The following is a 16,656-nucleotide window of genomic DNA, read 5'->3' on the forward strand; positions in this document are numbered from 1 at the left end:
CAGACGCCTGCCCTTCCATTTAGTGCCTGCTCCTGGAAAGGACAGAGTAAGCTTCATTTCTGGAAGGGTCCCCTCAGCAGAAAAGAGAAGGGATGAATTCACGCAGAAAGTGTTCTTTGCAGGGGGCTTGCATGGCATGGAGGATGCAGACAGTTAGTGGAGTTCCCACTTCACTTCAGCACCTGCGCTGCCTTGAGCTCTTTGCGGTGGGTACCACTCTGCAAAAGAAAGTGCTTTCTTAGTTCTGGAGGGCAGCTCCGCCCCACACTGGCACTGTTCCATGAGTCCTTGCATGTGTCCAGGGCTGATGTTTAACTTCTTCGGAAGAACTTGGCCCACTTGTTTTGGTCCATCAGAGCAGCCCTTTAGAAGCTACAGACCTCCTGATGGGCCAGCGCTTCCTTCCAAGCCTCCATCCTCTTCACAGGGGAGGTGTAGTCGACGTTCTGCTGCAGAATTCAATAACCTGTGAGATTACAGGGAGGCATTATAGTAGCATGTTTTGAAGAACTGAAAGTGGTCATCATTTAATTTATGTTTTCAGTCTCTCAGATACTGGAGTCAAAGCTACACACACACACACACACACACACACACACACACACACACACACACACACACGCCCTACCTCCTACACCACCAGCACCACATACCAGAGGTCATTTGTACCTTTCACCCTGTCTGTGGCAGAGAAAAAATATTTTAGACCTCAGAGGCATCCTCCAGTCTTGATTCTTCCTGACTTTTGATTATAGGCAGAGGAACTCTGAAAAATTAATTATTGTAAAAGAATTTTACTTTTGTCAGAAGAGAGATTTTAATGCTAGAACATGGGGGAGAATGGGCTCTGAGTTGGAATAATTCTAAATTTAAATTTATAGTGACTTCGTGAGTATGTTTAACCGGGAGTGGGGAGTAGTTGGTGTGAGTTTTTAGTATATATTTTAGAAACAGATTTGCTAGTAGCCTTCAGATGTCTTTACATGCTCTGTGGAGCTCAGAAACTTTCTGCCTCGGAATGACAGAAGCCAGGTAACCTATCCAAGTGGCAGGTAGGCGGTGCTAGCATTGTGAAACTGCATGGGGCTCTTCCCCTGCCCATTCCCTCAGCTCACACAGCAACCAGAATCAGCAAGACAGGGACAGATGGAGGACTTAGTACTAATGAATGAAACATTCTTTCATTTTAAACCAGGCAGATTAAATCAGCCCTCACTTTTCGGTTCAGTTTCTGCCATCATCATTTTCTGGTGGTTTTTAATCTGTTATTTCTTAGTGTGCTTTTCACACCTAACACTGAGTCTGATTGTTACAGAAATAAGAGCAGAAAGTGAGCAGGGCCATGATGTTTGCCTCTTCCTCCCTCACCCTTCCCATTGGAGGGACACGTGGTGCATCTGAGCACTTTCAGGGCTGACGGGCTCTCTAATGGGACCTGAGGTGCCTGCCAGGTGCCAGATGCCAGAAGGAAGCAGGCAGACCTGCAGGCAGATGCAGTCACAGCACCTGCAGGATCTTTCCAGCCTCACAGTCTTGCCCTGGCCGTCACTACTTGTGTGATTTCGGCCAATTGTAAAACCTCAGTGAGGCTCCATTTTTCCATCTGTACAATGGGGATGATGCCACTCACCCTGCAGGTAGAAAGGCAAGAGATAATGCGGGGCAAGCACATAGCGGGGGAACCACACATTTCTGGAGCTTGAGATGAATCTGTTATTTTTATTACTGAAGAGCATGACCAACATCTCCTGTGGATTATAGGTATAGAATCATTTTCTTGTTAGTGTTTGAACTCTCATTTTAGGCCTGGTGGTTTCAGCTGAAAGAGAATCATGAAATGCTTTATTATATTTTTAGGTTCCCTAGTGCAAGATTTAGAAAAGCAATAGAAAAGGGCTACCTAGTCTAGAATTTCAATGTTGTCGGCTTTTTTTTTTTTATTACAGAGTTCTGTTCAAGGCCCATAGAGTCTTCCTTTGCCCAAATACAGGATTTTTTTTTCCTTTTAGTCCTGGCTCCCTCTCCTTACTCCAGGCTGAGATGAATATCGAGTAGCCAGAAGTTTCCTGTCTGTGATCAATTGTAATGCTTTTTGTGAAGGGAAATGGTTGTAAATGATTACCAGTTAATTAAATGAGTGTTTCTCTTGGGCCCTGTACGTCGGCTTATATCCGAGCCTGTTTAGAATCATGGAGCATTAGAGCTAGAAGGTTTTTTGTAGAAAACACCTTTGTTTCCTGGATCAGAAAATGAGCCAGCGATGTGATTTGCTCAACTTTTGCAAAGGTTAAGCAAACATTGACCAAGAGTGCAGGGGTCCTGGAGACTGGCGGTAGATCAAGCAAACCAATTGCAATTCCTGAGCAGTGGGCCCTTGTAGGCCACATACCCCTGGCATTTCTGGGAGCCATCTTGTACTGCTTTTGTTTGTTTTTTACAAAGTGCTATCACATAATATTTCATGTTAAAATCACCTTACTGTTCAGCTCATTAGGTTAAATTAAAATATATTTGTGAAGTGGTTAGTTCATTGAAGGAATCCTGCTGGGTGCTTTGGGGAACACAATGTCAGACCATGCTGGAATGGAGTTTGTAGACTTATTGCAAAATGAGATAGAAATGTATGAAAGCATAGCTAACTGTTCAAGGGTATAGATAAGTGTTTAGAGAATAGCTGAGACAGGAATTTTGAGACTTCAGGCATCACTGTGGATGCCCCAGATCTCTTGAAGCTCCAGTCCCTTCGTCTGCTCCCAGGCTGAGTCCTGGGTCCGGTGTGCTTGATGGCCCAGCCCACCTCTAGGGAGCTACTCTGGGAAGTCCTGACCACTGGAGTCATGTAGTACAGATGTGAATGAGTGGAAGGATTAGGGAAATACAGAGACAGGGCTTTCTAAACAGAGGCATTGGAGGAGCACAGGTGTGGGCTTGGAAAAGAAGGAGGAGACTGGCCTGACTAGAAGAGCAGGTTCACAGAATGGAATTTGGAGGAAGGGGTTTGGGTAGATTAGTGGGAGACAGCCAAACGGGAGCCCTAAGGGACTCTGAAAGGCTCATGGGGCAGGATTTTATTCTGAAGGCCCCAAGAAGCTGCCAGAGGCTTTGACAAGGGGAAGCTAAGAGTGACATTTTTAAAAGGGTGCTTCGTGGCGAGGTGTGACTCTTGGTTGTTTAGTTTGGGGGAGGTGTTACATGACTGGAGGACAAGGGATGAGTGAGGGAGTCCTTCAGGGACAGAGTCTTCTAGGGATGCAGGGAATAGAAAGACACTGACCCCCAGGGTTGAGTGGCTGCAGGATCGTTAGCCTGGGAAACATGATCTGGTGATGACAGCTGGAGGCTTTTGGAAGAAAATGTGGAATTAGAGCCATTTAAAGTTGGAATCCAATGCACAGAGTGCGTGGAGCTCATGGTTCCCAGGTAGTGGTCCTCCTCTGCCTGTGTCAGTAATCCAGGGAACTTTTAAAAGCAGCAGATAGGCCTCTTTTTCTAGGAAATTCAAAAATCAATAGATTGTTGGTAGAACCTGTGGCACAGAGAGGTTGAATGGCTGGCCCAGAGTCAGAGACCAGAGAGGAAAGAGACCAGAACCCAGGTCTCCTCTGGCCTTGCTGTTACTCGGACACATGTAGAGAATAAGCTCATAAAGGAAGGTGTAGTATTTGAGGCAATGTTGATTTGTGTGGGTACAACATTGATTCTTCCTCAAGGTGGAGGTTACTTGGGATTAGGACCCAAGGAACAGACTACTGCAGACACACACCTCTTCGGGAGTCACTCAGCCACGAATCACTTTCCCCAGGGGCTACTGCAAACCAGGCACAAGGTCAATCTTCAGGGGCTTAAAATACAGAATTTAAAGGACTCAGAGGCTGAAGCCATGTGAATGGACAGGACTTCTAATAGGTAAAAGAACAAGAGTCAAAAGACTACTTTGGGGGTAATTTGGTTAGGGGAAGGATGAAGACAAGTCACTTCCATCATGTAGTTCATAAAGACTGCTCCTCCTTTTTTAAAATTGAGGTATTACTGATGTACAACTGAAATTCAAAAAACAAAAATTTAGAATCTGTATATTTATAACCAGTTGGTTTTCAGTAAAGTCAGCAAGTATATACATTGGAGAAAGGAAAGTCCCTTCAGTAAATGCTATTAGGAAAAGTAGGTATCCATATGCAGAAAAAAAAAAAATAGACCTCTCTCTCCATATATAAAAATCAACCTCAAATAGATCAAAGACTTAAATGGAAGACCTGAAACTTTGAAACTACTAGAAGAAATACATGGGAAACACTTTAGGACATTGGTCTGGGCAAAGTTTTTTGGATATGACCCCCAAAACACAGGCAACAAAAGCAAAAATTCAGACATGAAATTATATCAAATTAAAAAGCTTCTGCACAGCATATGAAACAAAAGAGCAAGGAACAACACACAGAATGGGAGAACATATTTCAAAACTAATTGACAGGAGATTAATTTCTAGAATAAGGAATACAAACAACAGCATAAAAGAAACCAGAGAATCTGGCTTTAAAAATGGGCCAATGACCTGAATAGACATTTCTCCAAAGAAGATATACAAATTACCAACAAGACATGAGAAAAATGCTCAACATCACTAATCATTTAGGAAATACACATCAAAACCCCAGCATCTCACCCCATTTTGAATGGCTATTATTTTAAAAAAAACAAAATAGCAACTGCTTGTAAGATTGTAGAGAAAGGGGAACACATACACTGCTGATGGGAATGTAAATTAGTACAGTACAACCGTTCTGAAAAACTGTGGAGGTTCCTCAAAAATCTAGAAATAGAACTACCATAAGATGCAGCAATTCTGCTCCTGGTTTATATCCAAAGGAAATGTAATCAGTGTGTTGATGAGACATCTACCTGTGTGTTGTAGTGCTATTCGTAGTAGCCAAGACGCAGGCTCAACGTCAGTGTTCATCTGTGGATAAATGAATAAAGAAAATACAGTATTTGGTGGAATATTGAATATTACTCGGCCACAAAAAAGGAATGAAATTCTGTCATTGGGTGCAACATGGATGGAACTGGAGGACATTGTGTGAATGAATTAAGGCACAGAAAGATAAATAATGCACGTTCTTATTTATAAGTGGAAGCTACCCTTGACCTTAGCCAAAAGGCCGAGAAGCTATTTATAAGTGGAAGCTAAGTTGGTCTCAAAGAAGTGAATAGAATACTAGTTTCCAGAGCCTGGAGAGAAGGGAGAGGGTTTCACAAGTACAGGGGTGCAACTGAGTGGCAGAAATAACGTCTCATGTTCTATGGGATAACTATGGTTGACAACAATTAATTGAATATTGCAAAATTGCTAATAGATTAGAGTTTGGATGTTCCCAGAACAAAGGAATGATATGTTTGAGGGAATATGTAGCCAGTCACCTTGATCTGATCATTATACATTGTATGCATGTCTTTAAACACACAACACTGTGCCCTATAAATATGCACAATTACTATTTATCAAATATGTTAATAAAATACAGTGTAAATAAGCAATAAATGTAAAAATTATGATATGACAGAAAGTAAAGAAAATTTAGAGCATTTTAATTTCCTTTGAAAGGAGCCCCATTTGACAGTTAATCCAGTTCCCTTTCCCTCCGGTCCAGAGCCATCTCTCGCCTACTTTCCATCACTGCAGATCTGCCTGACCTGAACATTTCATATGCATAGAGTCATACCCATGGGGGCTTCTTTCACTTAGCATAATGTTTTTCAGGATTCAGTCAAGTTTGAGCATATATCAGCACTTTATTGATGAATACTATTTCACTGTATTGATACATTGCAAAACTTTCTGAGACAGGGTCTCACCATTCCAGGATGGCCTTGAACTCACTAGCCTGGGATAGCCTTGAACTTATAGCTATTCTCCTGCCTTGGCCTCTGGAGTACCAGGTTTATGGGTGTGGACCACTGTGCCCAGCAGTATATCACAATTTAATCCTTTAATCCATTGATGTACATTCCAGGTTGTTTCTGTATTTTGGCTATGAATAGCATGTGAGTATATAGTATTTTCAGTTCTTTTACTTATACTTGGAGTGCAAGTGCTGGGCCATATACTGATTCTTTGTTTAGTATTTTGAGGTATTGCCAAACTGTTATCCAAACTGATTGACCATTTTATATTTCCACCAATAACAGACAAGAGTTCCAGTATCTCCACATCCTTGTTAATACTTGTTATTGTCTGTCTTTTTTATTACAGCTTCCTCTGGGGTGAAATGCTATATCATTGTAGTTTTGATTTGCATTTCCCACATGGCAAATGATTTTGAACATTTTCTCATAAGCTTATTGGTCATTTGTATATATCCTTTGGAAAAGTGTTTATTCAAATCCTTTGCCTATTTTAAAAATTGAGTAATTTATCTTTATATTATTGAGTTGTTTGAATTCTTTGTATATTTTGAATACAAATCCTTTATCGGAGGATATGGCTTATAAATGTTTTCTTCCATCCTGTGGACTGTCTGTTTACTTTGCTAATATTATTGTTTGTAACACCAAAGGTTTTAATTTTGAGTTATTTTATCACTTTTTTTGTCACTTGTACTTTTGATGTTGTCTGAAAGAACCACTGCTGTGTCCAAGGTCAGGAAAATTTACTCCTGTATTTTCTTCTAGGAGATTTATAGTTTTAGCTCTTACAAGGTTTTGATCCATTTTGAGTTAGTGTTTATACATCTTATGAGGTAGAGATCTAACTTCCTTCTTGTGCATATGGATATTCAATTGTTCTACCATTTGTTAAATAGAGTGTAGAAGAATTAAAAAGAGGCTAGGATGCAGGTTTTATGTCTTTGGGATGGTGGACGAACTGAGGCTGATGGAGGACGAACTGAGGATGAACTGGGCTGAGGTGGACGTACTGAGGTAGGAAGGGCCATAGCATCTAGGGGTATGGATTGAGGAGTTTGGATCGTATCATGGGAGGGAGTGGGAACCTGGAAGGATCCTAAGTTAGGAAGTTGCACAGTCAGTTTAATTTTTGAAACATGTCACTGGCAAGCAGTAGTCTGGAGAAAAGTAGAAGACCGTTTCAAGAGGTCAGATAGGGCATGGCAGTAGGAGTGGAAAGGGAGGGATGGATTTAGGAGAGACTCAAAAAGTAGACTTGATGGCAAGGAGCCCAGGCTTCTGGTGGAAGGTGCTGGTAAAATGTTGAGGTTGGTGAGGGAAGAGGGGATATTGTTGATTCAGTAGCACATGGGACACTGAGATGGAGACTTTCAGAGAAAGCACATTGGTAGGTTTGGGGGAGAGGCTTGTGCTGAGACTTAGGAAGTACATCTGATGCTGCCCCTTGTCTTCAGACTCCACTCTCTGGGAGGTTCCCCTGTGTTCCTCTCTCTCACTCCTACCCTAGAGATGAAAATCTAAGATGGATTTTGAAATCATGGGTTTGAATCTTCCATTAGAAAGAAAAAAGAACTGGAGTGCAGCAAGATTTAGAGATGGTGTGAGAGAGGTGCTGCAAGGGGCCTGAGGAAGTTAGAGAAGAGCAAGAGGAAGAGCGAGAAGGAGGGGTCCTGGAAGCAGGAAACTCAAGGGGGCAGAGGTCAGATGTGCAGAGACTGGCTGTGATGAAGACGGCCCCAGACTTGACAGTAGGATGCCCTGAGGCGGAGCTGCTTGTGCTGGTGGGGGGCCGAGTCAGGGTGCAGGGGACAGCACATAGAGGGGATGTGTGATTGTCCTTAAATATTCAATCTATTCTCTTTTTCTTACAATTTGGATGTCTTTTGGGTGCAACTGATAGAAAACTCTGCTCAAGCAGACTTAAACAAAAAAGGGGAATTTATGGCTAAAATAACTGAAAAGTCCAGAAGAATCCAGTGTGGCTTGATCTGAAGATTGCAGTGACATCAAGACCTGGTCTTCTCTGTCTCACATCCATCTCCTCTTGGTTGTCTTCCTTCTCTAGCTCAGTGTGGTTTCAGTGCAGTGCCAGACACTCCCAAGTTTATGTCCTTCCAGAGTGAAGTTCAGCAGGAGTGAGATCTTGTCTCTCTTGTAGATCCAGGACTCGTAATTGGATCTACTTGAATTTTTCGACCATACCTGAACTAGGAGCTAGTGGGGGAAGGGAGTTGCAATTACTCTGATAGCCAGACACAGGGATTGTGCCAGTTCCTGCCAGTCATCCTGGCAGGCAGAACTCAGTGCTCAGATTGAGTAGGGCTCCTCAGTGTGGAGGGAGAAGTAGAAACTCAGCTGAGCCATTTGGACTACGTATGAGAGAGGATAGTTCTCAACTAAAGTCAAGTGCTATTCCCAGAAAACTGGAATGAGTATTCCTGGCTAGAGAGACAGCAGCCATTAGAGGTGTGGAGCACAGCACCAGGGTCAGTGTGTGAGAAGTACTGGGCTCACTGCTGCAGTTCTCCTCATACAGAAGGAGCTTTTGGTGGGGAACAAGAATGGACAAGGCCAGTGGATGATGTAGCCAGTTGGCCATCACTGGGGATATCCAAGCAACTACCAGAATAAATGACAACAGCCTATCAGAACTGTAAGAGAGCACGAAATCCCCACATCTTTCTTCTTGACACAATAAGGCATACATTTCTACATTAAGACCCATTATACCTTGTTTTTTTTCCTTTCTTTCTTGAGACAGTCTCAAATTGTAGCCCAGGCTGGCCTCAGACTCCCAATCCTGCTACCTCAGTTTCCAAAGAGCTGGAATTCTAAGCATGTGCCATACACTTGGCTCCTACAATACTCTGATATGTATACACCAAACCTCAAGCCAAAGTTTCAGGAAATGGTGATTTTCCTTACTAGCTGTGGTGTGTTTATATCTTCTTTTTTTACTTAAAAATCTCCATGAGAATCAGTGAGATCACACTAATTTCTTTTCATGTCTCTACTGGGCCTTGATCTACACTTTGTAAAATCCTGTTTTGAGGTCCTGTGTTTGGGTACGAGTCCCACATGGACAAGGCTTGAAGATGATGTTTGGCTCTGACTTGTCCACTCCAGCAGGTGGCATAGGTAAAAAACGAGGAGACAAAACCTTTTCTAAGTGTGAGTGCTTGTGGTTTTAGGTGGAGGAATCGTCCTGTCACGGGTCAGAGCTGCTCCTGAGCTGCCAGACTGCAGTGGCTCTTTCCGGGCTGCTCGTGGGTGCAGGAAGGCAGAGGCGGCCTCAGTATGTCTGTCCGCGGGCTGACAGCGGTTTACCTTGTGAGGTAGAGCATGTGTGTTCTCTGCCAGGCCTTCATACTGAAGATGAGGGAGTGGCTTGTAAAAATAATTCAGTTTTGACTTGAAACAAGTCAAGGCAGAGAGTGAGGACAATTAGAGAATGACATCCTGTTTAGTCATCTCTCCCGAGAGCTCTATTTTCAGAACTGTTCTAAAAAGATTCATAAGTGGTGTCACATAGTTAAGGGAATGTTGGAAGCTAGCATTTGCTGTGATGCAACTCTCTGAGGTGAGCACAGAGGTGTTGTACAGGGTGGTAACCTCACTGAGAATGGATTTATGCAGAAGAAGGTAGAGTTGTAAGAACAGGATGTCACACTGTATAGGTGAAGCTTTCTGAGCCTGTGCAAAACAGTCATCTTTTATTTTTGAAAGTATATAATCAGATGTGGTATTAGAAGAAAAATGTAGTGGTGACTTGGGGTAAGGCCAATGCATGTAGGGGGCTTTGTTCACCTGTGGGCACAATAGAAACAGCAAATAGTACTGCTGAGGTTCTTCCAGGCCGCATCATGGAAACCTGGCCAGAAGTGCTGAATGATGGCACCCCTGAGACACAGAGAATAGGCAGGCTCGGTGGGCTTGCCTCATCCAGTGCCAGCTATATCAGAGAAAGATGGGTACCACAGTTTTCGTAGGGTGTGCGTGTTCTACTTACCATGTGACCTGCACTCTTCTGCCCCAGGTGACCGTCCGTATCTCTACCTAGCTTCTGTGACCTTCCTCTTTAGTGAAAGGTCAGAGGCAGAAATGCAGCCATGGGCTGAATCTGACAAGCTTATTTTAAGACAATTGGAAACGCATGTGTTTGAGTGTACAAGCACCTCACACGGAGAGGTGTTGAGGTGTTTGTAGATAGTGAGGTTGGCATCCAGGAAGGTGGAGCCCGTCACCTGGTCACACTTTGAACCTGAGGGCCTTGCAGCAGACTCGCTGTAGAACAGGATGTGTGCCTGGCTTGCAGAGTGCATGTCTTGATATTTCAGCTGATAGCTGATTTCAAGGGATTTGGGTACTCCCGTGAATAGTGGAGAGTAATGCAAAGGTCCTGAACTTCCTTCTCCAGTCCTTTAATATTGTCTAGGCTTGAGTGAAAACATAGGTGGAGTTTCTTTGGACTTTTTACTCCATAAAACTAAAGATTTGCAGTCAATCATCCCACATTTGTTCATTACTATATATTGCCATTATTTTCTACCTTATATACGACTTGCCATGGGTTTAATAAGATGCTGTTCTTAGTAGTGATGTGCATGAGGTATGGATGTCTCAGAAACCATTAACAAGTGTATAAATGCTTCTCTGTATCATGAAGAGCCAAAAATGGAAGACAATGAAATTCAAGAGGAAGACCACTTTGAAAAGTTTCTTTTAGATTGAATTTTCAACCTTTATAATTTCATGAGGTTTGCCTCTACTATAAAAAAAAGATGTAGATTTGATTAATGGCTGTGATACATCCATTTAGGCCTCTCTAAAGAATTAAAACCTTCAAAAATACTTTAATATTAAAATATAGCATGATTTTGTTTTTCTTTTCCTAGGTGGATCTGGAGCCAGAGGGGAAAGTGTTTGTGGTAATCACTCTGACAGGGAGTTTCACTGAAGGTAAGAATGAGTTTTGTTTGGTTTGTGATCTATGCATAATCTCACTTCATACTTAGTAGGAATTTCTATCATGGAAGCTATAAAATCATTGTGTAAAAAAGATGTTTTAAATAATCACTGTCATAAGTTGAGCTGGCTGGATGTTATTGTTCAAAGGTCTTTTGGTTCAGACTGCCAGGTTAAATATATTTGGTAAATCTGATAATCTTGTGTTTTGTTTGACGAATTTTTGTTGTTATTCATCATCATCTTAGCTGATTATTATTTTCTTGCCTCTTTTGATTCATGCCTGTTAAACTCTACTTTAGATTTTTAGTTTTGTGCCAACCTTTTAGTTTGTCTCTGAGTATCTATGAAAGAAAATTAGGGATCATGTTCTCTTATTTTATAATCTCTCTTTTATCCTTATTCTTTAAGGGGTATTGTGCCTCATCCCCTGCTCTAAACTCTCCCCTCACAAAAGTACTTTTTAAATTGAACTAAAGTTTATATATGGTGAAATGAATGATCAGAAGTAATTTGGATTTCAACAAATGGATGCAACTGAGTAAGCAGCTCCCCAGTCCAAGACAGGGAACATTTCCATCTCTCAAAAAGTTCCCTCGTGTCCTTTCCCAGGCACCCATGCTGCCCAAGACAATAAATACAATGCTTTCTTGCACTGCACATTAGTTCTGTCTGTTGTAGAAGTGCCTGTAAATGGAATTATACAAGATGTCCTCTTTTGTTCAACATCATTTCTGTGAGATTCACTCATACTATTGGGAATACTGTTAGTATTTTATTTCGGAGTAGTATCCCATTATATAAATGTAGCATCCATTTGTTTACTTTCTCTTGGTGAACTTTTGGATTTTTCCAGGTCGTTTATTATGAATAGTGTTTTCCTGAACATTCTTCTTTTGGGGTAGAACTATTATATTTTTTAATTTTAAAAGTTTTATTACATGTTTGCAGCACATAATAATTACATTCATCATGGAGAGTTGGTACTTGTACATAACACATGTTAATTTTTTAACTTCCCTCTTCTCTCTGTTCTCTCCCTTCTCTTTCCATGTCTTGGTCTCCTTCTCATTTCCAAATTTTGTGAATATACACTTTCTTTTCTCTTGGGTAAAGACCTAGAGTCAGTGCATATCAGAGTAAGTATGTATTTAACTTTATAAGAAACCCACGCATGCTTTTCTCAAGAGTTATTTTTACTGTCTAACCAGCAGTGTATGGGAGTTGCAGTTATTCTATATCCTCACCAACACTTGATGGAACCCCTCCTTTTAATATTAGATGTTCTAGTGGGTATGAAATGGTGTTCTGTGATTTAAATTTGCGTTTCACTAATCTTGAGCACTTTCTCATGTGCTCATTGGCCATTTGTGTTTATTTTTAAATGAGTACTTGTTCAACTCTTTTGCCTTCTTTCTAAAAATTGGATTTGTCTTATTAATGGTTCATAAGAGTTCTTTACGTTTTCTGGATATGAGTCCTTTGTGAGAAATATATATGATGAGTATTTTCTTCCAGTCTGGCTTACCTAATGCTGTCTTTGAGTAAGGGTTTTTAATTTTCATTAGGCTCAATGTACCAGTTTCTTTTTTATAGTTTATACTCTTTGTGTTTTTTCTATGAAGTCAGTTGTAGACATACAAAGATATTCACCAGTTTTCTTTTAGAAGCTTATAGTTTTAGCTAGGTCTTTTGTACCCTCTTAAATTGATACTTTTGTGTAATTTAATAGAAGACTTGAGAACTTTAATATACTGATCCAAGTGTGATAGTACCTTTTGTTGAAAAGACTTTCTTTTTTTCCCACAAATCACCTTGGAGCCATTGTTTCAAATCAATTGAGCATATTGATGTGGTTCCATTTCTGGATTATCTGTTCTCTCATGTTGATTTATTTGTCCATCTTTATGCATATACCACATTGTCTTCCTTCCTGTTGCTTTATAGTACGTTAAGTTTAAGTAGTGTGAGTCCTCCAACTTTGTCTTTGTGTGTTCTTTGTTTAAGGTTATTTTAACTCTTCTCATTATTTTCAATTTTGATTTCAATTTTAGAATGAGTTTATGTATTTCTACATAATAGCCTTCTGGATTTTGAATTGAAAGTGTGTTAAATATATATATCAATTTGAAGAGAACTGACATCTTAATAATTATAAGCTTCTTTCAAATCCCTAAACAGTATATCTCTCCATTTATTAGTAGTGGTCTTTAATGTTGCGCAGCAATATCCTTACATTATCAGTATCATATAATTTTCAATATAGAGTTGTTGCATGTTTAAAAAAATCTTTTCCAAAGTACTTTAGGCTTTTTGAAGCTGCTCTAAATGTTTCTTTTTGGGAGGGGAGAGTTGAGACAGGGTCATGCTAGAAAGCCTGGCCTTCAGTAATCCTCCTGCCTCTGTCTCCCAAGTGCTGGGATTACAGGAGTGTACCACCACGCCCAGCTCTATGAATGGTATTTTGACTTTGTTCTTTTGGCATGGTACTAGCAATTGAGGCAGGGCCCTTCACAATGAGCTATATATCTGCAGCCCTTTTTAATTTTTTTTTTTTTTTTTTTTTTGCAGAATCTTGCTAATCATTCAGTTCTCAAGCTGGGCTAGAACTCACAATCATACTGCTTTGTGCTAGGATTATAGGAATGTGCTACCATGCTTGGCTGACAGTTTTGAAATTGTTACTAGTATATAGACATTGTTTTTTGTATGTTGGTTTAGTGTGCTGTGACCTTACTAAATTCACTTACTAGTTCTGGAAGTGTTTTCTTATTAGACACCTTAAGATTTTCTGTGTAATCATGTTGTCTATGAAAAAAGATCTTTCTCTTTTCTAATACTTCTGTTTCTTTTCCGTGCCTCATTGAATCCTAGACCTCTAGGACAGATATTTTTGTCTCATACCCAATCTTTTTTTTTCCCCCCAGTACCAGGAATCGAACTCAGGACCTTGAGTTTGCCAGGCAAGTGTGGCACCACTGAGCTACATTCCCAGCCCTATCATTTTCAGTCTTAAGAGGAAGAATTGAATCTTTCTTCATTAGGCATGATGTTAGCTGTCTGGATTTCATGGGTCCACTTTGTCACAATTGAGGAAGTTTCTTTCTGGTCTTAGTTATCTGATAGCTTTTTTTCTTTTTAATTGAGTGATTGCTTAATTTTGGCAAATGCTTTTTCTTTTTGATTTGACCATATGGGGTTTCTCCTTTATTTTCTAATAAGTAGTTAAATTACTGGCTGATCTCCTTTAAATTATGGAGGGTTTTAAGGGTGAACTGTTTCACTTTTTCTTTTAGTCCCAGGGTGCTTATTTGTAAGGCATAGCTAGTCTGGAGTTTTGATGGAAATTCCAATATATTTAAAAAACTTTTACCTTCGTGGGCTCAATCTTCAAATTCTTTCTCCTACAGTGGGAAACAGATGAAATCTCAATTCATTTTAGTTCTTATGTTTTCCCAGACCTCTTGGAGTCTCCCTGCACAGGTTAGAAGCAAGCCTGGATTTGGGGAGTTTACACATTTGAAAGGTTTCTCTGTGGCCTCGCCCTGTCTAGTTCTTGCCTTGATACCCAGCTGTCTGAAGTCCTGGATTTTGCCATCTCACTCTCAAGCCAAATACAGATATGGCTTCCTGCACTAGTTCTATCTACTCGCCCGTCAAGCTTGCAAAATGACCTGGGAAAAGGCCCACCAACAGATCTCACCCAATACAACTTATTTTTTTCTCTCAAATGTCAAGTTCCCTGTAGTTTGTGCCTGTTTTTGATTGCTGTCTGGTGTTTTCAGTTAGTTACACTTTCTTTGAAAAATGATTTTCTGTATTCCTCTCAACCAGTGATTCTCATTCACTTGGGGATGTTGTTTTAATGTTAGGGTTTTTCACTGTGTTGTCTCAGTCAGTTAAATGTTACCTTTTTCTGTGTAATGTTGAAGCTACCAGAAACCTCGGGTGAGCCGCTTGTCCTCAGTGTTCTGGTTTTCCTTGGGGTATTGGACATACAGAATTTGTGAACAAATGAGTCTGCTCCTAGCTCAGTCAATAACAGTAATGTACCATTGCAGAGCATTGGTTTTTAATGGAAAAAGAAAACAAAATCCAAGTTTCATAACAAAATAGTGAGGGATAATAGTTAATTCACTGTCATAATTATTTTCTTCAAAGTAGTTTAGTCAAAGACAAAAAGATTCTGTCTTACAAAGAAGAAGCAGTAGCACAAAACTTTCTTTTGAGCGAACTAAGAGAAACTGTAGTATAAATGAAATGAATTAGCATACATATTAATATATTTTTGATACAGTAGAATAGATACTTTAGAGAATTATTTTAACTTCTCCATATTTCCTGTTTATCTTCTATTTTGCTTTTTACATGAATATATATATTTGATTTTTATAATATAGGAGAAACCATGCGATATGTAAGCTTGTGTGTGTGTCTGACTTATTTCACTTAACATTAAGTTCTCAGGTTGCAGCCACTTACCTATGAATGCCTCACGTTTATCTTTCTTTATGGCAGAGTACTCCATTGTGTATAAATATGAAATTTTCCTTATCCATTCATATGTTGATGGGTATACTGTATATGCTGTTTCCAAGATCTAGCTATTATAAATTGTGCTGCTATAAACATGGGTATGTGTGTACCACTGTTATATAATGATTTTAACTCTTCGGGGAAGATACCTAAAGAGGGATAGCTGGGTCAAATAGAATTTCTAATTTTAGTTTTTTGAGGAATCTCTACACTGATTTCCTTAGTGGTTGTACCAGTCTACATTTCCACCAACAATGGAGAAGAGTTCCTTTCCCCCCACATCCTCACCAGCATTTGTTATTGTTAGATTTTTTTGATGATAGATTTTCTTTCTGGAGTAAGATGAGATCTCAATGTAGTTTTAATTCACATTTCTCTAATGGCCAGCAATACTGAACTTTTTTTATGTATTTATGGGCCATTTGAACTTCTGAGAAGGGTCTGCTCATTTCGGTTGTCCTTTTTTGATTGCATCTTTTATTTTGGGGATTCTGTTTTTTTGTGTTCTTTATAGATGTTAGTCCTTTGTCTGAGGAATCGCTGGCAAAATTTTTTTCCCATTCTATAAGTTCTCTCTTCACTCTGTTGGTTGTTTCCTTTGCTGTGCGAAGCTTTTTGACTTGATGTGATTTCATTTGTTGATTCTTGTGCCATTGGAGTTCTGTTCAGAAAATCCTTTCCTACACCTATATTTTCAAGGGTTATATCTATTTTATCTTCCAGCAGATTAAGTGTTTCTGTTTTAACATCTGTGAGAAACTGCTACCCTGCCTTTCTATCAAAAGAATATAAACAGGAGTGCCTCCATCTTAAATTCTAGTCCACCCCTGGCAGCCCCTCCCTACCACACTGAAATTATAGGAAACGCCTGCTTAGTTTAATTTTGGAAACAGCTACAGACCAAGATAGCTTACCAGTAGTCGAGAACTTTCTGTACCTCTCCCTGTCTCCCCTCAGCTACCCTTCAAATGCTTCCCGTGGCTGTCCACTTAAATCAGCCAGTCACATAGATTTTAAGCCTTTGAATTCAGCCAGTGTGTTTAAAGGATAGCTGCTTCCCATGAGTGAGGGCTTAAAAACCTCATTTCTCCACCACTTGGCTAGGCACACCTGCTGCTTTATGTCTGCGTGCACTCACACCTTTCAATTTGAGTCTGGGGCTCATTTTTAACAGCTCTTTGGTCCATTTTTATTTTAGTTTAGTACATGGTGAGATATATGTATCTAGTCTTCTGTCTGTGCATACCCAGT

The 16,656-nt window shown here is 40.2% G+C and overlaps 1 protein-coding gene across 2 annotated transcripts in view; it reads left to right on the top strand.

Moving 5' to 3' along the window:
* The window catches only part of Prkch (protein kinase C eta), a 209,799-nt gene that overhangs the window by 54,161 nt on the left and 138,982 nt on the right, over nt 1–16,656 (top strand). For both annotated transcript variants that reach the window (XM_021247846.2, XM_004837435.3), the window contains exon 2: nt 10,800–10,863. In XM_021247846.2, the coding sequence (XP_021103505.1) occupies nt 10,800–10,863 (64 nt within the window). The remainder of the gene's footprint in view (nt 1–10,799; nt 10,864–16,656) is intronic.

This window comes from Heterocephalus glaber, unplaced genomic scaffold (assembly GCF_053883595.1).
Source record: "Heterocephalus glaber isolate CG9 unplaced genomic scaffold, H.glaber_assembly_v1.0 deba00001608, whole genome shotgun sequence".
NCBI classification, from domain to species: Eukaryota; Metazoa; Chordata; class Mammalia; order Rodentia; family Bathyergidae; genus Heterocephalus; species Heterocephalus glaber.